Below are 26,264 nucleotides of genomic sequence, written 5' to 3' on the forward strand. Positions count from 1 at the left end.
GAGTCATCTATTGACGAAGAGCTACCAGCCAGCAGATAATGCTGAGCAGCACAGCTCTGCCAGCTCCCACAGTGCACTGTGTGTAACAGCTGTCGGAGCTGCTAGCGGCTCCACGGGAAGGGACTTCACATCTGCCGGGAAGAGGAGAGAGCGTTGATCAAGGAAGTACAGAGGCAGCGACTGTGCCATGAATGCATATCTGACTAAGCATCCAAGCTGCTGCCGGGGTGCACAGGGGATGGACGGTGGCCGGACCGTGTCCACGCTGACGCGGGATGCCCACTGCGCCTGCGGCTGGCACCAGAGCCCCCAAGGCACTTACTATAATACTCAGACCTTGCCTTCTTCCGGGATTATGGGACCAGCACATAGTAAGGCTAAGTTTATCGCTTTGTGGGACGGTGTGAGGAGGAGCCCCAGCAAAACGACAATGAAGAACAATAGGGTCACAGCGGAGTGGTGGTCAGAGTGCAACTGCCCCCATGGCTGGTACGGCACACTACAGGTGAGACCGGCGGTAAATGCATTTTTGGTGGATCCTAACAAACTTTAACCATGAAGGTTTGCATGATTTATGAAAACTTGTGTATTTATTTTTTATGCTTCATTAATATTACAGTGTTATGCACAAGAAGACATTGACTTTTGTAAAAATTAAGCATTGCATTCTCTGCATTTCAAATCTAGGTTCTGTATAAGGAAACACTATAGTGTTTAGGTCATGTGAGTTTGTTAAAGAAGCACAGCATTTTTTTTCTCCAACCTGAAGTATTTTGATTCAGTATTTACTGTTTATGTAGCTTAGGTTTACCGCTGTAAATACCAGATTTTGAACAAAACCACAAGTATTCAAATGCATGGCTTGCAGATTGGGCAAATATAACTACAGCAGCCAGGTGAACCCCTCACCTTTCTTTATCGAGGACTGATTGCCTACAAATGTCAGTCACTTGCCAGTTCCTTAGTAAAAAGAATATCTCTCCTTTCTGATCTTATTTCTTAGCTGTGTCTGTTAAAATTGTAATAATATTGCTTACTTTAAAATGCACACCTTTCCTTAAAATATGCTAAAATAATGCACTCGATTACATGGTATGAAAAGTAGAGTTTACCAAAAATAAAAAGTAGCATTGCTCACTCAGTCACTTAGAAGAGATGTGAAAGTGCTTGAATCTAGAACTCTCTTTCCCTAAAGCAATTAGTGTTAATGTAAAATGATGCATTTTACAGCACTTAAACCCCAACCTGGCAGACCAAATTAAAGGAGAGCATATGTCTGAAGGTCGATATCTATTTGAAGGTCATGTAAAAGTGGAGAAAGTCAGAGCGTTAAGGCATCATTTTTGAAAACAGAACTTATTTTCGCTGTCTCACATTATGATTTAATGTGCTTGGTTCCATTTTGAAACGTTTATCAGTGTCCTAAAAAGCAGCAAATGCATTTTTAATCGAAGATGTACATCATGGAATAGTGTGTGCTTTGTGAGCTGAATAAAGTGTTGCAATGTTGAAGAGGCTTGCTAAACACCTGCAGCAATATTACTGCTTAGGCAAAGCATTTTGCATCACTTCTGAGCATCCTTTCATTTTTAGATCTGGTTGTTGTTAGTTCACAGTCATTACGCTAAGACTAGGCAACGTGAACATTTTAGTTATTGGTTTTCATTAAATGAGAACCATAATTTCTTAAGTAGTTAGATTTAGTCTAGACACCAAATCCATGATATCCAGGGGGCCTTTGATTGACATATAGGGGATTTAGCACCCTCCCTGCTCTACATTATAAGGATATTGCAAGTCACTGAGGAGTTCCATCACAATTTTTCCTTTATAATGTTATGTAACTCTGAGGCGACTTCAATATCCTTATTATATACACCAGGGGGTACTTTAGCCCATATAATACATGGCCCCCACACATCTCCTTTCCCACAAACCACTTAAAACCATGATTGATAGCTCTTTCATATGAAACAGCAAGCATGTTTGTAACACAAAAAATAAAAATTAAACCTCTAGTGCAAAATTAAACACATCAAAACCTGTTAGATATTAGTTGCAAAGATAAATTAGAAATATTCCAATAGAAGTCAGTTAAAAAAAAAGTAGAAATAGCACGGAATGCATAGAAACATGCAGATTGATTCTAGCTTTCCTCTATCTGAGAATTGCAAAAAATAAACATATTCTTGTCATTGTAAGCTATTAAAATAGAGAAGAAGAAAGCAAAGCAACATTCTTCTATTATGCTCAGTGACCTGACCCGCCTTTTACCTCGGCTACTGGCTCTGACAGCAGGCACTGTGACCTCAGAACTTGACAGTAATAACTTATAATAGTCGAATTCCAACGTCTTTTCTCCATAATCAGTGACTGTGTGAGCCTCTAGTTACTGAATATATAAGAAATCAGAAACATGGATTTATGCAGGGATTACAGAGTTAAATGTATAAATGTGCATTATTTTCTATAAAAATATTATGTTTGGCCAAAAGCTTGGAAAATGTATACATTGTTTGTTCCTTAACTCCTTACATATATGTGTGTGTGTTATTTGTATTAATCAGATGTTTTTACTTTGTTTTATAGTTAGTTGTCTTTACATGTATTCCAAGATCTAGCTACCTAGGAGTGTATTTAAATGTGTTCCTGAAAGATGCCATACTTGATAATATGAAAAATGGTGACACATTTTAATTTGCTATCTTCTTGTGTATTTGACATATTCTTCTTTTAGCATTGTGACAAATGAATTGATTGTAGTTGTAATCAGCATATAATATACATCAGGTCGGTGCATGTTGACATTATCAAATATACAGATATATATATATATTAGAACAACCAAAAACTGCAGTGAAGAGTTACTTTTCTGCCATTATAAATGGAAGCTATTACTATTGACCATGGTAACAAAGTGAAATGCTAATGTTAACTAATTGTACTTTGTATTACGATATTTACGGCAAGCCATGTTATTTAAAAGACGAGCCCTAGAGGAGCCATATGTTTTCAGAATTTTCTTTTGTTATGTACTGTACTATAGCATGCATCCTATGTTCAACGTCATTGAGGTCAGGTGTCTTTTTGCCTTGCTTTCGAGTATTTTGACATAGACTGGTTTATGCACTGTAATCTCAGTGGTAAATTTGTTCTTCGGTTGTTGTTTACTATAGGTGTGTTTTAGTAGTTAGTAGATCCCCCCACTGACTATAGTGCGTAGAGTTGGCCAGAGGTATCGCCACAAGAGTTAGTTGCTCTGTGGGTGGCTTGCCTCACCAGTGGTGTAGCAAGGGGGGTGGTCCATCCCCGACGGCACAAGTTTTGGGGCGACACCCCCCTGCTCTTACCTGCAGCCATAGCAAGGCAGTAAATACAGGAATCACCTGCCCCCTCCCCCCATTTACATCCGCTCTTACCTGCGGCTGTCGTGGGGCGGCGAATGCAGGAGGCGGTAAAAGGTCTAGTTTCGCCACTGTCCCTCACTTGACATGTGTCGTGTGAGTGCATGAACCCTGGCTACATATATATTAACCAATGTGCTTTAAGTACACCGACACCCTCACACATCGGTCTTCTTCATGGACTGAGTAGAATGGTGTATCTGACACTGCTGAATCACATCTTTTAAAGAAGACAAAGCAGACTTAGACTAGAGACTATGTTATACTAATACCAGCCAGCAGGGCGGCAGGCTCTGGACAATATTGTTTGACATGCTGGGATTGTACTTTGGAATTTCAACACCAATAAAATTGAGGCATACTAATATCGAGGACAGAATATCGAGGGGCAAAATATTGAAAGGTAAGTGCATATAGGAAAGTATAGATTTACTATCCCTAACTCCTCATGTACATACCTTTAAGATATATGTACCACGTAGATACATATGTGTGGATAGGTATAGCAAATATAGACTTGCTTACCTGTCAATATTTTGTACCTCGATATTCTGTCTTCGATGTTGAGGTCCTTCAATAATGTTGATAGGATATTCAAGGGGTGGGTGGGACACACCCATGCTAGAAATGTTAAAAATTATATGACTTACCATGCTGAGCATTGCACAAACACAGTAATTACTTTAATCGGTCAATTTTCACTTGCTCACTTTATCTCAATGGAGATTATTTTGCATTTTGGATTAAAGACAATTACTTGCCTGCTTTTCATTCCCTACACCTTCATCAGGCCATTTGTATATTATCCTAATTTCTTGTACGTAGATTCGTGCCTCAGGGTGCTATTCACAAAGTACATTTTTCTGCCTAATTGTTTTTGACCACACAGCAGCCCCAGAGAATGTGTATGCATTACATACCTCAGCTTTATTAAGCAGCAAATCCTCATACGTGCCCTTGCATTTCAAGAGGTTTCTCTGTCTTCAAACCTCCAGTTACTCCACAAACCAAAACCCAATATTGCTAAAAACAAAACACCACATCTCTCCCTTTTGGACACATTAGGTCAACATTTGCTAGCCTAGGGCTATGTCCGAGGCTGTTACAAGACTGGCTAAGTTAATCCCCCCCATAAAAAGATCCTGCTGTCTGGATAATTTCTGCAGCAACAAATGATAGACTGAATGCTGAATCAATCAAACAGTCACCTCAGTCAAGAGATCTGTGTTAAATCCATCGTTCTTTTGCTCACTATGTCACCCCAATTTGGACCCAGCATATGCAAATCCGTCTTCAGGCTGGCAGTTCGGGCTGGACTGTTTCCATGAGGAGCAGGGTCAAGGCTGATTTGCATATGGGTGGGTCTACACTGGGGTGGCGGGGTGAGTAAAAGAACAATGGATTTAACACAGATCTCTTGCCTGGGTGTGAATGTTTGATTTGTTCCACATTCCCTCCATCATTTGTATGTCTTATGCTTTCTTGTCCTAAGTGCACCGGGTATGCCCAGACGTAGGTCCCGGGCTCACTGTGCCACTATTTCCAAGCTAGCCTGACTGATGAGGGATGATACCCCGAAACCGGTCCCAGTATGCTTATTTCTGGTCCAGGGAGGATCTGGCTTTGCAGTTTGGGCTGGACTGTTCCCACGAGGAGAAGTGTCAAAACTGATTTGCATATGGCTTGGTCTAATATGGGGTAGCATGGTGAACAAAAGAACAACGGATTTAACCCAGATCTCTTGACTGGGTGTGAATGTTTGATTTGCTCCATATTCCGTCCATCGTTTGTGTGTCTTTTGCTATATGTATAATTTCACCAACCTTCTCCCTAAGTTGGGTCTTCACTACCTGACCAAGGTCATGAAGCGCTGTGTAGCCACTGAACTGAAATAGTTTACCACTGACAACAACCTCCTTGAAATCTCTTATAAGGCTTCTGTGTCCAGGTTACAGCACAGATTCTGCATTGTGGTGGCAATATACTCCAGGTAACTGTTGAGTAACTCTTGCAATATGGTTTTATTGGACTACTTTATCGCAAAGCTGCATTGGATAAGCTCAATGATGGTATGGACATTAGAGGTCAGGTCTGCTGTTCATTCCCAATCTGTCTGTCTAGTCATGCTCAGCAGGCACATTGTGACTGTCTCTCTTGTTTATTCCCATCTGGGAAGGTGCACGTGGGCTGCATTCTTACCTTTATGCTCTCTACTCTTTACCTATGGTGACTTGCTTTTTGACTTGTCTGTGAGGGTCAGGTTTGTGCTTAACTGAGACAGGTAGGCTAGGCAGTGTGAGCTTTAAAATAAATTATATCAATATTCTTACATGCATTGTTTTTTTCTCATTACATCACAGAACGAGACACATCCATATTGTATTTAGAAATGATATGTATTTAAAATATGTTTCCTTGTGTTTGTGAACAATGGGAGATACTAAAAGAAAATGCAGTCTTAGCACTAGGGCAATAAGGGGATTAAGGGTATTAAGCATCCCTACCCCCGGTTAGCCACAGGCGGGTATTATTACCCCACTGTAGGCACCACTTGTGCAGAAGGGTGCATATTATTCGCTACTGCCTTACTGAAGCGTGGAGGATTTATTTTGCTCCCCCTTGCTACTTTAGCCCAAGGAAGGGAGGGATATTTTTAACTGCCCATCCAAAGAGGGCAGATGTAATGCTCTCCATCCAACCATCTTGCCCAAGGGCAGCAAGGTTTATTAGACCCCTGGCTTGATCGGGAGGTTCTGTATTGCATTCATGTATTTGTGCCTTAATGCTAAACAATCTAAAAGAAAATAGGGTGGCTGCCAAATTTTCAGTAGAAGAGTTTGGCAGCAGGGCGCTAACAACCTTCTTAGAATTCCAAACAATATGGGCCACACTGCACAGAAGCAGCTGTGAACTTCCCAAGCACCCTGTTGGCATTTACAAACAAAACGCAGGCATATCTGTTATCTGCACTGGCTGTTATGTTTTCCACCATGGGCAAGACAGGAGGAAGGCCATTACACAAACTCCCCCACTTCACCAGTACTCGAAAGAGGTTGAGCTGCATAAATTGGCACTCACCCCCCTCCCACCCCCAGGAGTGGTGGAAATCCCCTACACTTGCACAAGGAAGGAGAAGGTGGCACTAAACCTACCCCCGCAACCTGGGAATGGCAGAGAGGGTGTGGTGGAGATGTGGCAATGAAATTGCTCATGCCCTTGGGCACTGGGTTTATATGATGGCTATCTCCACACACTTGGACAAGGATGGCTCCTGAAAATACCCTTACTTGGGCAACACCCACCTTTTGGGCACGGTGTGGAGGCTTGGGGTTTTATAGCAATCCTAGGCCCCTGGGCAAGGCAGAGTGTGTGTGGTAAATCCGGAGCCATGGTGGAAATCTAATTTTTCCAACCCATGGGCAAGGCGAGGGGCTTGTTAATCTCTGCCCACTCTTTGGCACGATTGAGGGTGATGGAATCATAAACCCACCACCCATGAGTGACAGGGGGATTCATTAAGATAGACCCTAGGTAGGCCACCCAGCAGCTTGCCAAGGCCAAGAAAAGTCGGTTTTCATACTCAGGCCCTCTGGCCAAACCAGGATGTATTGTTATGCAAGCAGGGGTGAGAACTGCCGAAAGTATGTATAGTTTTAACCCTGCCAGCTAATGCATAGTGCATCCCTGGATCTCCATATGCTCTATTACGACAAATCCCACAATGCAAGTGTCTAAACTCCTTCCGGCGGATTTATTTTGACCAAAGGGCATGAAAGATGCTCAGTTGAAAATAGGAAGGGGCAATGTTTGTGAATATTAATGAAAAAAGGTGTAATGTTTGCATTCCCAAATGGTTATGTTTTTTTTGTATAACTGCATAACGGCTTAAGAAATATACACTGAACCAATAAAAGCCTCCACAATGACCCATTCACTTTGGTCATACTAAGGTTTCTATACTTTTGTTCAACCCATTTTTTGTGTCAGGCTTCTATTAATGGCATTCCCAGGTGAAACCCCCTCTAATAACTTTTGATCACATTAACTTCTTCATTTACTATAAACTATAGCACCGTTTATTGAATCTATATGAAATTGATCAAGTGCTTGAGCTCTCCATCTTAGGTTCTTAATCTCAGTTCTTATTTACATCAGTCACGGGTGTGATCAAAATAATTTGGGGTGAAACACAAGCAACATTTCCCATTTTTACTTTCAGAAGAATTTCTACTCTTCTGCAATAGGTTTCTTAGAAATTTCATCAACCTTCGCATGAAAGTAGATCCTCGCTTCGTATAGGTCAGTTTTGGATTTCATCTGCAGACAGGTTAAGGTGTCTGTTGAGATGTCATCTCAAAGCACACACACCACATAGAGCAAACATACAGAAAGGGGCATTTGGGCATCCCCCTTCTGCCAGTGTCTATTGTCGTTCAGCTGGTGTTTGGCATTGACTAATAAGGCTGCTTAGAACAGCCCATGAGATTTCATAGATAGGAACACTTTTGAAAAGTATTTCTCACACCAATTGTCTTTAACTTTTATTACTATTTTTATATGAGTGGGCCACTTGTTTTGTTCTCTCTAGGTCCTAACCACCCCAAGCCACCCATGGCCATCCGCTGCAGTGACCCACCAATCCATCTTGCTTTATTTTTTTAATACTTTTTTGTTCAAGCGCCTTGCAGCTGCAAAGTTGTGCCTTGCCGCCGACTTTCCTAATAACTGCACCTATGTTCTTTTTTTATTTTTACTTTACCACTGTGGCATGATTGTTAACCATGTGGAAACACGAAAGTAAAAAATGTCCACCAGCTGTTGATGCGGCTGTAGGTGTCTGCACATGGCTGTCATCATGGAATGGTTTACGAGATGGACACAATAGGGCTTTGGGGCTTTGGTGCAGCCGACCGGAGGGAGGCCTGCTACCCCTGGGGAGTTTTGGGGCCGGGGGAAGGGGGGAAGATGACCAGCACCGTACGTTGGGCTGGTTTTGGGCTGTCAGGAGGTTTGGGCTGGTCTTGGGCTGGTTTGGGCTAGTGGTTGGGCTGGCTGTAATAAAGCCGGCCATTTTGTGTCACAAGCCACCATTTCGGTGGCAGTGACATGGCAGGGGGGAGTTTTGAGATGGTAGAATGGCTTTCCCTCCCTCCCACCCTTGTATGTGGCCGTTTTTCTGGTGGTAGTGGGGGGGAGTGGGGCAGTTTGGCGTAGCGCTATGTGGTTCGGATGTTGGGTTGATGTGAGTCGGGATTTGCTGGAGGGTTTTTTTTGGGAGCCGGTGCACTGAGGAGGGTTTTGTTTGGGGATTATTAGTCGTGTCGCTGGAACAGGAGCTGGTGTGCTATTAAGATATCCGGGGCGTTTCTGTCTAAGTTATGGGGGGAGTTGTAAGAGATCTGGCTGGCTTATCAAAGGGGGGGTGTTAAGTATAACAAGTTATTTAGTAAGATAGAGAGGCTAAGTTGAGGTTTGGAAATTGTTTCATGTTTGTTGATTGGGGGGAACCATTTTAGGGGAGGGGGTGAGGGGTGTGTTAGGAAACCATATACTTAGTGAGGTTTAGTTTTGCACAGGCCAAGGGTTTTCTGTTTGTGTAAGGTGCACCTGCTTCCAATAAAATGGCCTTTGTCACACCTTAAATTGAGTCTGTGGTCGGTGCTGTTTCCCCCCCCCCCCCCTCCCCGTTGGGCCCCAAGGCAGCCACCGTGCAAGCACACACTCGCATATGCGGCATGATGCTTGCACACATATGTGACACGATGCAAGTGCATCCATGTGTCTTGGCATGCCAGAAAGATGCACGCGCCAATGAAAACAAGCACAGACAAAGCAAATTAATTGGCATTGGATTTGTTAATTTTCAATGGAAAATATGATTTAACCATACATAAGGAGTAATTGTTGCTGGCTATAAAATATGTATCGGTATTATTTATATTCAATCAGATAACTGTAACACCAATTATTTAAAGCACTTAAATAAAACAGAATGTTGATATAAAGTCTTATACAAAGCATATAAATATTATTAAACTGACAGCTGTAGGTGGGGGGGTGGATAAGGTGGTATCGGGGGGTGGACAAGCTGGTATCACTTAGCATAATCACCACACCCTATTTCCTCTTCACAGTATTTGTGTCACCTTTTACAGCCCTTCTATCACTGGGAGCCCGAGGAATGTGGACTGCTGGTAAGTAACCTAGACTTTGCTGGTGGTGGGAATCAGAGTTGAGACTGCAGCAAGGAACACAAAGCAGGCTCTCACTTATCAGAGAAAGTATTAAGAGTGGAGGAGGAGGAGAATAGAGGTGGAGGAGAGTGGCGGTCCTGAAGAATGGTGTGGTGCAGAGTGGCTTGCTGGAAAGTGTTCCCCTTTAACTGCTCACCATGATGGACGAGCTCAAAAATTCAGATGTCAGCAGTGGAGGAGGCCAAAAAAGTATTCCTCTGCTTTTAAGTGCTGACATCTGAAGTTTTGAGCTTATTCATCACGGTGGACGGGTAAAGGAGAGCAGCTTCCAGCAAGCCACTCTGCACCATGCCACTCATCGGGAGTTGGTAGTAGTGAGTGGGCATAATAGCAGGTGGTGGAAAAGGACAGTGAGAGCAGCAGCGGACCGCATAGGTAAATGTGGTGGGGCGGGGCGGGGTGGGAGGAGGGTAAGTCGGCAGACGACAGAATAGGTATAATGAAATAAAAGAAATAATACCTATTCCATCGTCTCTCGACTCCCCAACCCCCCCGCCATGGCCTGCTCCACCCCGCCCCACCACGCTTACCTGTGCCAGTCGCCGCTGCAGTGGAGGTATTGAAGAGGGGGTGGTGAAGAGTAGTAGATATCTAAAGTGGCATCTGTGGCATACATTGCTTTCCACACTAATGGCCTGATTCACAAAGATAAACTTACGATTGTTTGCTATTCAAACAATTGAATGAAATTATTATTTTTACATATTTTATAGTCTGCAATAATGACTCCTCATGTATGGTTAAATCATATGTTTAATTGAAAAAGACTTTCGCATTACCCAAAAACTTTCGTATTGTTTACAAATCGCCATGAAATATGGTTTCTAGGTTTTTAAAGTTTTGTTCAAATTTATCTTGAGTGAAATGTTACATGGGATCAGAAAGTAAGTGCTTTCCAAGCAAGATGTATTAAAGAATATTAGCTGTCCGCTACATCAAAAACTGCTGAGTTTGGCAGAAAACTTGAACACCTATAAAAATAGGTGATCTGGTTTAACCTCTTCCAAGCTCATGACGAGCTGAGCTCGTCATGAGCCACGGCGCTCCGGTGCTCATGACGAGCTCAGCTCGTCATGGCCCGTGGAGCGCTCAGGTGCGGGGAGAATTCCCCTGCTGTGCTGAGCGTTCCACGGGAGTCAATACACCTGTGACGAGCTCAGCTCGTCATGAGCACCGGAGCGCCGTAGCTCATGAAGAGCTGAGCTCATCATGAGCATGGGGGCGCTGTGCGCGCCCCCCTCCCCCCCAGCACAGCGGGGAAATAACCCCCGCAGCGAAGGGGTTAAGCCATTCATTTGTTGATGAGACATTTGTGTTACAAAAGTTACCAGGCAGATTTGAAGGGATAATTATGGACAGTTCAAAAAGACATTTCAATGTTGAACCATTTGACAGATCTGCAAAGAATTTGGAAGTTACTTTGCATGTTTTTGTTACTCACGGAATTTCAAGGTATGTCAAGTTTTTCATAATCTGAAGAGAGGGGGCAAAGTTAAAAGGTGAGGAGAGCAAGAAAAGAATTAATTTGCTTCTAAGTGCTGACATCTGAAGCTTTGAGCTTATCCTTCACGGTGGACGGTTTAACCCGTTTGGTGCATTGGACGGCCCCCGGCCAACCGACGTCACAGTGGGCGTGTGCGAAGGACGGCCGGGTGCCGTCCGAAACACGCCCACTCATTACATCACCCGCACCATGGCGGAATTCGCGCTGCTGTCAACGGGTTAAGGGGATAAGAGGGTCAAAATATTGGTAATTTGCTAATAACATTGGCTGCACATGAACACATCTGCATAATTTTTGGAAAACAGTTACCAGGTTAATCCCAGTGCTTGCATCTCAAGTTTCATACAGATCAGTCAAGTACTTCAGGAACCCGGGAGACCAAAGTTGGCACTTAGCTTCAGGCCAACAACGGCAAGGCAAAATCCACCAAGTGATAGTCCCCTTCCTGATGCGCTACAAGCTCTAGGCCACCACAAGTCTGTGGATAGTCCACTTGCAGTCCCTCCTAACCTAATTATTTCTAGTGTTGCTGTCCCTGAGTCAGACCAGCGTAGTATGGTTCCAAATTTAAAAGTTTCTCTGGCTGCCGAGGCCAGACTCCGAGTAGTTATACCCACAATGGCCTTTGAAGATGCAATCACTTCAAGAGGTCACCTTTGAAATGCATAAGCTCTCTCCAAAATATTTGCTGTCTGCCATCCTACCCCAGGAGGTTTAGATCACTATCTTTAGTGGGGTCAAGACCCTGCTCCTTGGAATGCAGGTGTCAATTCCACCCCCATGTAAACATCCCAGAAAGGCCCCCAGAATCAGAGGTCCACAGATTCCATTGAGCCCCTAGTTTATGGCCTTTAATCAGGAATGCACAGATGTAGCTGACCCCTAGCACCCAGATGTGAATTGGAGACAGGCCGACAGGCACACAGCGGCATGAGCATCGAATTGTCCACTTTCCCAAAAGAGACATTTCCCCACACATTATGTCAGATCCTCTCACTCTATCGGTGAGGATTTACCATTACTAACTCATCAATATCTAACACTGAACTGCTACTACTTTGCCCGTAGGAAAGACTGCTCAGTAGCCTTTCCCTACATTCTCCCATGCTAATGCAATGCAAGAAGCGGTCACTGTCATACTGAACACACCACCCGGTGCCATTCATGACCCTTGCACCTAACGCACATGCCCTACTTCTTCCCACCACCACACTGTGTCACCAAGGAGAACTCCAAGATAGCAAGAGGCCTGCAGAACCTTGGCACACAGGTTTTTAAATGCCAAACCGAGTAACAGTAGCCTGTTTACACTGGCCCCACCAGGGCAAACCTGTGGCACAATCAGTGAGCTGCCTCCGTGGATGCACAACCAGTGCTGCAGGCCCATGCAGGAGTATTCAAGATACATGCCCTGGCTATATGTCTTACCACTTGACAAGGGAGTTACAGCTAACTCGAATTAGCCAGTCATGTATAAGATGAGCACAGCTCTTTCGCACTGAATGGCAGTGTCAAACGAGCTCATAGTCCTAAGGCTAGCATCCAGGGCAGCGGAAAACTATGAAGGAAAAGGAAAAAGACAAGGGAAAGCACCCTAGAAAGAGACATTTCCAACACTTTTGATATCGTCCTTTGTTTAATATTTGTCATCAAATAAACAGTACATGATGGGCAGTGATTCTGCCACTTTTTTGTAATCTGTATTAAAATTACACAATCGATTGTGCAGACTACTTTCTTTAGCAAACCTCACACATGATATTGCCAGTCTCCAGATATTCAGGGCAACATTTCCTTCATTAGTGGGATTCATGTTAGTTATTTGGGAAATGCTACAAAGATAAGGAGCAAATCTGTGAAACAATTAACTATCCTCCACAATTTTCAGTATATCTTTAGGCTGCAGTCAGATGTTAATGCAGGGTTTACACCAGGACATAGCGCAGAATAGACAAAAAATACTATTGTTTATGTGGGTGCGCTAACGGACTAAAGAGATACATGTAATTGAACAACCTATTTTAGATTTGTTTTAACCCCTTAAGTGCTGCCGTCGGCCAACGGTCGTCACGAGCACTACCTTGCCAGTGCTGCGCACGACCGTTGGCCGACGGGCTAGCATTCGTTCTTCGAACGTTCAGCACTGGGCGCTGAACGTTCGACGCTCCTATGAGGTTAAAGCTCCAGCACTAGGTAAGTATTAAGTCAGGTATGACTACACAAGATTTATTTGCCAGTAGCTCTGGTGCCATTAGTGGAATCTGTATAAAATTTGAGAGAGAGTCACCATATTAACTCTAGTGTTAGTTTCAAGTTGAGTCATAGTTACATGGGTAATAAAAGCATTAATTTCATAATTATTTTGGTGCCATTCGATGAATTTACAATTAATCTGAGTACCAGTCCTTGGCTTAGCATACTAGCCAACTGCCAAAGTCCTTGCAAGTATGGCAAGTAGGGCCAACCTTTTTGGAAAATGATACATTTTAACACTCTTCTTTCACTGTTTCATTGGCCAAGCAAACATGCCCAGAAACGACTATGTGTGGCTGGAGATGGAACACATCTAGCTTGGGTGGTTCAGGGTCTGGGTACATGGTCCACCTGTGGCTCTGTCTTGCACCCACTGGCTAACTGCAGCTGGCTTGTGGGATGGTGTTCGGTAACCGGGTCAGGCCATAAGCCATTGCATACGGCTGATTGCTCTGTGCAGATGATTTGGGTGGGATCGCAGAATTCAGTGCACGTGGCTGAATTGCAAGTCAAGCTTTTTTAAGTGAATGGGACTAGGAACAGGATATGTGCTCGTAGGCCGTAGCATAGGGTCAAACCTGAGCACAAATGTTTTGAGTGCATCGGGCTGTTGGCGGGGCCAGTATGAAGGACAGGCTCAGCACCCACAAGTTTCCCAGAACAGAACCTGATTTGCTGGCATGGGTCAGGTGGGACATAGTGCAGTTTATGATAATAAAAGCAGAACTTAATTTAAAGATCATTGATAAAAACACACAATTTCAAGGTATGGGGATTTTCATTTAAGCAGGCTCTACAATAAGGTGTGGTACTTGGCCCTCTCTGCAGGGTCACCCCCAAACATTTTGCCTTCCGCCTCCTATTTTTGCTGATTTAGTATTTGTTGGTCTTGGCACTCTGTGCGTTTTACCACTGTGAACCAGTGCTTAAGTGCTTGTGCTCTCGATTCTAAACATGGTAACATTTGCTTATGCCCAATTGGCATTAAACTATAGGTCCCTACTGACTTATAGGTCCCTAGTAAAGTGGTACTACATGTACTCAGGGCCTGCAAGTGAAGTGCTACTGGTGGTCCTGCAGCACCTATTGTGCCTCCCACTTAAGTATCACTGTAAAACATGACCCAGGCCTGCCATTCCAGCCTGAATGCAGCTCTAAACTGCCATGTCGACTTGGCATTTAAACCCCTTTGCCAACCCTTAAACTCCCCTTTTATAACATATTAGTCACACCTAAGGTAGGCCCTAGGAAGTTAATAGGGCAGGGTGCTGTGTAATTGAAATTATTGGACATGTACTCTGAAGTTTTACATGTCATGGTAGTGAAAAACTCCAATTCTCCACTACCCCTTCCATAGAATAATATTGGGATTTCTTATTATATTTAATAGGTTGTAATGTTCAATCATGAGAAGGTGGTTACATCCTGTTTGGTCTCTGTGAAATTGTAATGATAGGCCCTTTTTAATATTAAAGTTGGATTTTTTATTACAATTTTGAATATGGCACTTTTAGAAAGTTGGCATTTTTCTGTCCTTAGCCCTTTTGTGTCTGTAGCCTGTCTTGGGTCACATGACTGGGTGTAGCTGACAGACAGACTTTGTGAATTCCTTCCAGACTGTCACACAATATGGAGATAAGGTGTGCCTGAGTTCGGCCTCTTGCTGGCAGGATGGAAGAGGGGCGGAGCCGGCCACAGTCCCACTTGCAACTGAAAAGTCTGTGCTCTGCCTTCACACAAAAGGTTTAACAACCCTGCTTGGTCACTAAAGCCAACTTAGAGCAAGGGGAGGCAGAGAAGTCCATGCACTGTAAAGCCACTGTAGTGAAGCTTCTCCCACCTTCCACAACTAGGGCACCAGAGTATAAAACTTGGGCCTCAGACACCAACTCTTCATTACACTTCTGGCCCTATCGATACTCTGCCAGGAATAGATAGTGCCGGCTACAGGTGACTGCGATCCAATGATTTGAGAGAAAGGACACCGTATGAATAGCCTGTTCTCTACACTACTGGCTTGAGGTATTGGAATTATCGGCACCTGTATAATTAGGCAGGTTGCCATTGGAGACGATTCATGTCTGCATTTAAATAAACTGGAAATCTGTCAAGATTTTTTAAATTGATATTGGGAACTATATATGCTTTTCCTGAAGAAGGTGATGGCCATATATTAGTGCCCACCAAAACGCGTTGCGATGTAATGAGAAGAAAAGTCTACTTTAAATCTCAATGAACAACTGTATTAGATATGACTCATGAAATAATGTTTGAGATGATTACAATTTATTCATTCCTTATTAAGTAGCACTTTTCTGTAATCTGGAATAATTTTTCCTACCTGGTTTCCCAATTCTTTTCAGTATTATATGATTTTTAATAGTGTGATTAGACCATTGTCATTTTTAGCTTTTTGTGATTTCATTGCTATATGTAGCTCAGATAGGGACTATATAAATATTTTTAAATACAAAATGTGTGTTTTTGTGATGTACACCGATATTTAGATACCTGTATATTTACTATTGATTAAACATATCTTTTATACTAGAGTTATTTCGTGATTATATAGTCTCTTCTTCCACTGTTATCACAACTGGTGATTTGAGGTTCCATGTGAGATGTGGTAATTGTAGATTGACCTAAAGTGTCTTTTTTATTGACCTAGGTCTTTTCTGATACCCTTCTCCTTTGGTGTTGGGTCCCTCTCTTTTTCTTTGAAACAACCTCCAGAGACCCAACCCAGGAGCAGGCACCTCTTGGCAGGTCAGAACTCCCAGCAAGGAAGTTCAGGGGAGCTGGTGGTGAAGTCTTGGTGTACCTGGGACGTCAGAACAGAAGGCAAGCTCTATTTCAAGACCTTGGAGATTTTCTTTAAGCAGGATACACAGCACATAGCAAAGTCTTTGTCCCTTCCTTGGCAGAAACAGCCACTGCAGGCCAACCCTAGACAGCACAAAGCAAAGGGGCAGTACTTCTCCTTTAGCTTTCCCAACTCTTCTCCTTGTCAGAGGTTTCTCTTGAGTTCAGAAGTACTCTAAAGTTCTGGAGTCTGGGCCCCAATATTTGTACTGCATTTCTCTTTGTTCTCTTGTGACAGAAAGGCTCTGTGCTCAGTCCAAACCAGTTCTGTCCTCTCTGGTCACAGCTTCCCGGCAGGAGGTGGAGACAGCATTGGAAATTCCAATCCATATGCACAATTACATAGGGAGCACTTGCACTTTGGCACTGATAAGCAGTGGCAAAGTGCCCAAAACATCTAGACCAGCAAAAACAAAATCCAACACACAGCAAAAATACAGGAGGCAGAGGCAAAAAGACAGAGGAAAACCATGCCAAGGATGCCAGGTCTAACAGAAGTGTTGCACAAAATTCTTTAAACATTGCCTCTAAGTTAGGCGTGACTGCTCTGTACCAAACTACCCGAGGGTAGAGCACAGGTTAAATTGCGGTTTGCTTGTGCCTTTCCTTTACAAGGATTGTGATTGCTGCTTGACCTGAGCTCACTGCCCAGCTGAACGAGGGTGTAAGTGACGCAAATGTAAAAGCCTATCCCCCCGATTCATCATTGTCCTCTTTTGCGAGTCCTTAATAGCGATTATTAAGGAATCGCTATTAAAGACTAGCAAAACGGGATGCATGTAGAAATCGCAATTTATTTTGCGATTTCTACTGCTTCCTTATTTGCGATTCGCTAATTGCTAATCGCAAATAAGGAATGGCTTTCCCATTCATTCCTATGGGCCTCAAGGCCCATAGGAAGCGATTTCAAGGGTGCCAGGGTGTCCAAAGGACACCCTGTAGCACCCCTGAAATGCAAATGTACACTGGTGTTGCGCACACACATGTCCAAAGGACATGTGTGTGTGTAACATACAACTTAGAAAAATGCACTAAAGTGCATTTTTCAAAGTTTTCGCTATTTACCATGAAGTTACACTTCGCGGTAAATAGCGGCCCCATATTGCAACTTCGCAATTTTAAAAAGGTTCATGAATAGCATTTAAAGAATCTCTAATTGAGATTCCTTAAATGCGATTCTTCGCAGTATAGCGATTTCTAGTATATCGATTTTTGCATTTGGGATGATGAATCCCAAATGCAAAAATAGCGCTCGCAAAGGGCCAGATTCTCAGAATCTGGCCCTTTGCGAGCCGATTTCAGTATGATGAATCTGGCCGTACATTCTTAAGAGCGAATGGGGCCAGAGTCTCCAGGCCTGAGCCAAGGTAATCTGCAAAAAGAATGTAAAAAATGCATTATCCAAAAAATAACTAATGTCCATGTTAATGTTACAGTGTTTGAAATTCATATCTCTCACGAATACGTTTTAGTGTGGGCTTTGGGATTTCTGCAGCTTGGTCGGCGATGCTTTTGGAGATGAGATCAGAACCTCTCTCCGCTCTGTAATATGCTCTTCTCCCCACAGCATACACAGCATTTATTAGCTCTCTCCAGATCCTTCCAATGCCAGGGGCAGGGAGACTGCCCGCCCCTTCCCGGCACAGGAAAGCTAGCAGCCGCCTTGCAGGGCTGGGCTGCAGAGATGCTTCGGCTGGCTCGGGATGCTGCGCAGTCATTGTTGCCATCTTTTGACGGAGAGGGAAACGGATGGAGCACAGGAACTACTTATCTCTATTTTTATCCCTGTCTCCTTTTCTTCTTTATCTTTCTTCCCTCTATCCTTCTTTATACCTTTCCCTTTCCTAACTCCCTCTCCGTCTCTCTCCTTCTCTCATCTCATATCTCTCTTTCTCTCCCTCTCTTTCTTTATCTACCCTCTCTCTCTCTCTCTCTGTCTCTCTCTCTCTCTCTCAGACACACATTCACCTCATGATTGTGTTTTAATATGTCCTTTGTGCTCATTCACTTCCCTCCGGTAATAATTTGCACACTGCCAGAAGCAAGAAATTGCAGACAACAAACAAATCAATTTCAGCTCATTCATCCCAGAGTGGACCTACATATAATATTGCATATGTTTATGTATCGTAGGATTTTTTTCACGATTGCTTTGGGTATTTGATTGTATCACAACATCCAAAAGTGAAACCATCTAACTGTTGTGCTCTAGATAGTAAACACAAGATGCTCCTAATCCATTTTTCAATGTTAGAAGCTCTAGTTTCTCGTGCATGTTTGCTCTCATCTGTTTCATACATTAAGATGACTTTTTTATAGCATACACCACTATTTCATACAATTTTTCTTGTACAACGCTTTGGATTGGGGAACGGCTGAGTTGGTCCTCTTAGGGTTCGAGTATGTGACTTGCAGCTCATTGTTCAGATGCTGAAACAAGAGAACTATCTCCAAAATGATGGACAAGTTGTTAAATGTTACAACATGTCGAGAATACCCGTAGGAAGGGATAGGTCTGGATTGTAAATACATAATGGTGTTTCTTATTTGAATAACACGTTTGTGTGTGTGGTTGTGTGAATGGGTGAGTGGATGAATAAGTCAATGTGCTGATGTATGAATAGATGAGCGAGTGAATTGCCGAATGAGTTTAGTTGAATGGCTGAGTAGCAGCATTGCAACAAACCAGAGAGAAGCTACTAACCGAGTCACAGGCACCTCTAGCACCCTGATATCAGTCACCCCTTCACACACTCCTCATCCTCACCAATCATTCATCTATGCACACTTATTTATCGCTCATTCATCCATACATGGACTCTCCTAACCATTCCTTAATGCTTGCACTTAGCTAGTCATGCAGCCAACTGTCCATGTATTCACTTCCCATCCACCCATCCATGCACTCACTCCCTCCTCCTTTTATCTATGCAACTACATTAAAAATTGACAAGCAACTAAGAAGTACTTTCATTTAAAAAAATAAATTAAAAAAAGGCCAGGCATAGTTGCTGTGCCAGTGCTTGTTACTAGAAGCGTGAATGCCTTAATGTCGCGTGAATGTGTTTACACGTAGTGACAGCCACTGAAGCTTTAATTGATATTAAGTAATTTGCTTGCATTGCTTTAACGTTTTGTTAAAATGTGTAGTGTCTTTCGTATTGCATTTTATGTAATATTGTACTGGCTATCTATCTATCTATCTATCTGCCTGTCTGTTTGTCTGTCTGTCTGTCTGTCTGTCTGTCTGTCTGTCTACCTGTCTGTCTGTCTATCTACCTGTCTGTCTGTCTATCTACCTGTCTGTCTGTCTATCTACCTGTCTGTCTGGTTCCTTAATGTCCATATAACAACAAACTTTCCATCATGAACTATGTGGTGAAGGGATCCGTTGTTGAATAGCAAGTACAATGACGTGTTGAAACATCATCACAGCGACTTTTCTGAAAGTTTACTCAGCTCTTTCTTACTAACCTCCATCTTATCACATCTGAGAGGCATCTCTGCCAGGCTCGTGTTCAGTGCATGGTAGCTCTCAGATTGTAAATCTAGGTCCAGCTTGTTGTCTGATTGGTCAGTAGTTACCAGCTGGTGTAGCCTGTTGCCTTTTGAGACTGTGCTGTCCTGCAGTCATGAGTGAATTGTATTAAATGGACTGGCAAAGATCATTGTGTCCAAAAACCTGTAATGATTGTATCCCACTGACTGTACGGATAAAAAAGAACTCTAAAGAGTGCTATTCTGAAATAACTTCCGTGGTCGGGCCCCTCGGGGCTGCGTGTATTTTAAAAATGATTTTTTGTGGGGGGGGGGGCAAGCATCGACATTTTCTTGATTTTGCATTCATTCAAAAGTAATTGTTGCTGCCGCCCAATGAACGGCTAGCTCCATGTTGCTGGCAAGCACCGGCCAATACAAAGAGACATCTGTTTTCCATCCGCACCACGTCAGCTCGGGAAAATTGGTCAAGTAAGATTGAAAGAAAATATTACTAGTAAAAGCCTTTTTATCCCTTGTTCTACACTACACTTGTGCACAGATGTGAATATGTAACGTCTAAAGAGTGACAAGACGCTTGTCAGGGCTCCTCAGATCGCAGCCTCGGCCAGTGAAAAATATACAGCAAACACCATAAGAACACAGCTACAACCAAGCATAAAAGCATCTTATTAACCACCCCATCAGCAAATAGTGCCCAAACACCAACAGGATGTGGGAATATTTCAATGGTGATCATTGTGGCACAAGGCTCTGTAAAATACCCCAACATTCACAGCAATGCCAACATGCCTTGTAGCGGCTACCATGTTTCTCCCCAAAACACCATCCAAAAGACACTACGGTCACACCAAGCTAGCCTCATGATCAACGCCCAGACACACTAAGACAGCTTAGGAAATTGAGGGGAAACTCCAGTTCCAGGTAAATGTCACCAGGGCCGAGCCAGGAAATGGGTGAGCAGAATGTGGAACTTCTTGCCAGAGGAATGTCATTTGTGGTGTTGGGTATGTGTACAGGGTGTGAGGGACTTTAGGGGGAGGTGGATGGACGAACCAGTAGGATTGAAATGTGTTGTATCCTGGTTTCAATGTGTTCATGCTCTTCCAGTGAGTTCCTCCTAGAATGAGGTAATGTAGAATGTTGGGATAAGTGACTACAGTTGGAGAAGGGCTGAGCAACACGTTGGCTGCTGCGGGTGGGGCTAGTCCTGGACTGACCATCTGGACATGTAACTTGTACAATGAATACCCTTGAAATACTACCATCTGTCTGGACCAAGTTACTACAGACTGTTAGGTGGTTGAGGGGTGAAAGCTATCTGACTAAGACTGTAAGGGAAGGCCTGGGAGGAAGGCTCAGATGTGAGAATCCACCTTATTTACTCACATCACTGCAAGGGACCTTGGAGTTTAAAATACAGGTCTGGATTAGAATATGAGGTGCACCTGATCAGTACTATTTACCTGTTCTGTGTCTCACCCTGGAATGAACAGGATGGAAACCTGGCCAGGGTTTTAGGCTTTACCTGACTACGGCTCACACCTACAGAGATTGTCTCCCTTTCTTAGCTGACAAGTATGTAAGAGGGGCTTGGAGCATATACTACGAGTCAACATTGGCCATTGTCATTGAATGATAATAAACAAATGATAATATTTATAAAGCGCACAGCTTCTCCTGGGAGAGTCTCAGTGCTGAAGATATAGGAATATGTAGACAACAACATTTATGCTTCAACAAAATGCCAGGTCTTTAATTATTTGCAAAATTGTAATTCATTTTTGGTGTATTGAAGAAAAAATGGAGGTGTATTCCATGCGTGAGCAGCCAGGCAAGAGGACGAGTCGGCGTTTTGTTTTTGCAATGGATTTTTGGAACGACTACCAGAAATGCATCAGCAGAGTGAAAACTTGTTACGGCTGGTAGCGGCTGAGTCCATCAGACTGATAGTGAGGGCCCAAGTTATAAAAGGCCTTGTGGGCAGGTACTAAGGATTTAAACAGCATCCTTTCCCTAACTGGTAGACAGTGCAGGCTGAAAGATAGCTAGAGATAGGGCATGCGGGGGATATTTAGTAAGAGCTGAGCCACCACGGTATACACCACTTCCAAGCACTTAATAACGACTCCTGGAAGGGCCAGATACAGGCTATTTGCATAATCCAGTATTGAAGTGATAAGAGCATGGACCATGACTTTCCAGGACTGAAGTGGCAAAAAACGAAAAATATTTGAGGAGCTGCAAACAGACACAAAAAGAGTACACCCTAGTATCAAGCTGTGGCCGGAAGGTGAGTTGTTGATCAAATATCACACCCAAGTTGTTCGTCCACTTTAGCTGGTGGATAGGGAGGCAAAGTAGATAGCCAGAAATTTGCCCTCCACAGGCTTGGAGAAGGCTGAAAGAAACGAATTTCTGTCTTATCAGAGTTGTACTGAAGGTTGCTGACTTGCCCTCAGTTCAGTACAGATTCCAGGCTGGTTTTGAAGGACTTCTACGCTGCCAAGGACATATTCACAAATTAAGATAACAGCTGTGTGTCGTCTGCATACAAGACAATTTTGACACATGACTCCACCAAAGTTACCAGAGAGGCAAAATATATGTTAAATAGAGTAGGGCTCAACGTTGAGCCATGTGTCACCCTCAGTTTAAGAGCTCTGGTGGCAAGAGCATACACACATCCTGCCCTCGATACTCTAGAAAGTAGTAAATCCAATCAAGTGCTTAATCCCTCACTTCAATGTCCCTAAGGCGCTGAAGAAGTGTGGGTGGGAGACCGTATCAAATGCCGCTGAGAGATCAAATAGAATCAAGCCATTATTTTTCCTTTGATCTAATGACAACTTTATGGATTCGACCACCTCCAAGAGTGCTGTCTCGGAGCAGTGACGGACGAAAACTTGACTGAGAAGGATGTATTAGCCTGAACAGATCCATATACTCTGATAGTTGGATATTAATCTGATTTTTTCAATTTCTTTTCAAAGAAGTGGGACAGCCTTTTACACAAATCTGGTGCGGTCGTAATGGGCTTTGGATGTATGAAGGTTTTTGCAGTTTTGAAGATTTCTTGAGGCCTGTTGGCAGCAGCATATATTTTGTCTTCAAAGTAGGCAACATCTGTTCCTTTTACAACTTGGCATACAACCTGCTAGACAACCTAATGTGGCTTCTGTTCCAGTTGAAATTGCACTCATTTGGAGTTTGTGTAGAGCATTAGGCTATTTCCTCAACTTGACAATGCTGCTGCTCCTCTCCCCATATGGATTAATGTGATTAACCTTTTTTAAGGCAAACATGTGTAGGGCTATGTTGCTTGAATGGATGGAATTGCACTGTGTAGATAGATCCAATAGGAAAAATTCAACTACATGAAACCACCACACACAGGCCAATATATATACACACACTCTGACTGTACATGTTAAGCACAACACCTATCATACAAACAAAAGGACAATCTTGACAGTGGTGCACATATGAATGTAGAGCATTGTAGATGTTTGGGTGCAGCAGTTCACACACCCTCATCTTCCATTATGAAGCACAAAATCAACTCAGGCAGAACACTAAACACACATCCAACACAGCTGAGCAGTTCCACATAGTTGCTCACACAATTACCATGCATAATTATAAACAGACAATCATATCAGCAGAAGACATTAGTTAAAACACCAAGCACTCACATTGAAAACACCCTAGAGTCAACATACAGTTGAATCTCACTGAGCTCATAACAGAGCTCTATTCTTCATAAAAAGGATATAAGCCTGGCACATCACTCTGCAACAAGGCAGAGGTCATCTGGCTCAAAAGAATAATCTGAAACTTAAGAAGATGCTGAATTACCACAGCCACAAACTTCAAGTAACGCAAGACATCACTAACAATTAGTACTCTCATACAACCAGAAGTAAATATGAAAGCATTTGATTAACCACTCCCATGCCACTAGTGATACAGCTCCAACAAGAAGAAACAGGCTGCGGTCCTGGTATGTAATGCTTGAGATTGGGGCGTGACGGCAGCAAAACGCTGGCAGTGCTTCAAGGCCAAATGAATGGGATTACAGCGCCATAAAATTAGCATAACAATATGTTGAATTCAGTTGAGTGTCCACAAACCAACAAAATGTTGTTCTTTTCTCCAATGACCGACTAAGCAGGTAACACTTCAGTCAACAGTACTGACAACTTTGGCAAAGCCATCTTTCTGTGGTGACTGTTATTGACATGGCAACTGGAATTATGCGGCAGGAGAGGGCCAAATTATGCAGAAGGGTTGAGTAAATTATGCAACAAATTATGTGACATAATGTGGCACATTTTGTAATAGTATTACTTCTTTATTTCAGCATTTTTAAACGTGGTAACACTCTCTGGGCATTGGTTGCACCTCATTAGTACCAGTTTAACATTCATATATTGCAATAAGCAAAAGAAAGGTGTGCAGTCCAGCTTTGCAAAGAGCCTTCCATTGCGCTGCAACACTTTTCATCACATTTTCAGTAACGTTTGAACCGTTTAAGCTAAAAACAAAAAAAAAAATTGTTAAGATCTGCAGATTATGTGTCAGATGATGGATTATGTGTCAAATGGGGCAACTCTATAATTAGGTGAATACTGCTGTAGCCGCACAATTACATAATTCCAGTGGCCCTGAATATTGTCTTTCATTAATATAGACTTGCAGGTAATTCCCTAGTGGGTAAGGATGTGAATGTATGCCCTATAAAGCATCATTTTCTCTCTTACCTCTTTGAAAATTGTCATGATCATAGGACCTAACCAGCAAAATGACATAAACATAATGGGGGAGGCCATGAGAATACAATGGTCACAATCCTTTCCCACCAATTTGGAATGTGCCTTTCTAAGAGATAGCAAGTCTGCCTGACATGGTTACTCTTTGGCATAGGAGTAATTTTTAAAATTGACAGATTTACATCATGAGTGCAGGGATAACATTTAATCGTAAATTTCCGTATTGCATGAGGTATGGTACCAGAATATCGTTGTCATAATATAGTTTAACATAAATATTGTGTGCTAAGTATTACTTACTCAGATATTGCTACATTGTAGTTAATAATTGAACATCTGCAGCGCATATGATGATAGTTTTGTAAATTATATTTAGAACACAATATTTATGATGGACGCTATTTTTGACAACAGTATTCTAACATAGAACCCTGGGGGATGTTGCCGTTGCAGAGCCTTGTGTTCATTTATTTTGGAATATAAAATGTAGCATTACATTCAGGGCTTATTTTTAGATATTTTACTTAATGACCCTACCAATGGCAGGGCTTTCCATTTTCTTTGCATAAATTACTGCGGATAGTCTCTGGGGAGCAATATTTTTGTCCAGTAGTAGACATTTTTTTAGTGCCTGACCCCTTTTTATAAATCTTTTTTTTACCAATACACCCGTTTGCCCGCCTCCATCTTCTGGGAACTCACACCTTTTCCTGTGCCCTCTTCTGCAAACTCATTGCCACATTCTAATAATCCCCACTACCCTCAGGTAAAGCCTTCTGTAACCTGGTCAGCCAATTACACAGGTGTAGAATATTGTACATTGAGCATCAGGAATCCTGATTCGCTGTTTAAGGCAAAGGGTTTTTACATTTGGGAGTTACCGAATTTTTACATCGCAACACTGAACTCTAAAACTAGGTGACATCTTTAAAAATTGTAAACTCAGGGGCATATTACCAACCAATAGAGATAATTTTTGTCTCTAACTTGTTTAGATACAAAAATTATCGCCGCACATCGGCGATTTTTATCGCAGATAAACCTTGCTATTAGCAAGGTTTATCGCAAATGCGATAAAAAACGGCCGCAATGCATGAATATCGCTGAAAAGTCAGCGATATTCATGCATTATCGAGCAAATGCTCTTAGCCATGTTATCCACCTCCCATTGGTTAACATGGCTAAGAACTGCTCAGGGCAGGTGTTAGCTTTTGGAGATATTCGCGCTTAGCGCGAATATCTCAAAAAGTTGGTAATAGGAGATAGCGATGTTAGCGACTGTTTCCAGTCGCTAACATCTTGGCACGCCCACTTTGCATGTCATTAGTGATAAATATCACTGACATGCAAAGCGGGGCCCAAGATGGTCGCTATCTCCTATTAGCTGTCGCTAACTGGTGTTAGCGACAGCTTGGTAATAGGGAGATAATTTTATCTCCGCTTTCTTGGCTTTTAAAGCCAAAAAAGCGGAGATAAACCTCCTTGATAATATACCCCTCAGTGCGATATCAGAAACTATTCAATCTCTTTACATTGCTATTCGATTTTGTAGACCATATAATAACAAAACACTGTAAATACTTCCCTTTGACATCCACCTGAGAATGGCATTAATGTTGGATCGGGAGCAAGAGGGTTTTTGTGCCTAATTTGAGATTTAAAGTTGTGATCAAAGTTTTCTCGGACCTGGAGGTTTTGACCTGAATACATTTCTCCA

At 42.7% G+C, this 26,264-nt stretch overlaps 1 protein-coding gene across 1 annotated transcript in view; it reads left to right on the forward strand.

Annotated features, from left to right (window-relative positions):
* The first annotated feature begins 187 nt into the window (after positions 1-187).
* Positions 188-26,264, forward strand: part of LOC144773448 (disks large homolog 2-like) — an 843,812-nt gene continuing 817,735 nt past the window's right edge. Inside the window, exon 1 of the mRNA XM_078658478.1 lies at positions 188-505. Coding sequence (XP_078514604.1) covers positions 188-505 — 318 coding nt within the window. The remainder of the gene's footprint in view (positions 506-26,264) is intronic.

This window comes from Lissotriton helveticus, chromosome 8, assembly GCF_964261635.1.
Source record: "Lissotriton helveticus chromosome 8, aLisHel1.1, whole genome shotgun sequence".
NCBI lineage: Eukaryota > Metazoa > Chordata > Amphibia > Caudata > Salamandridae > Lissotriton > Lissotriton helveticus.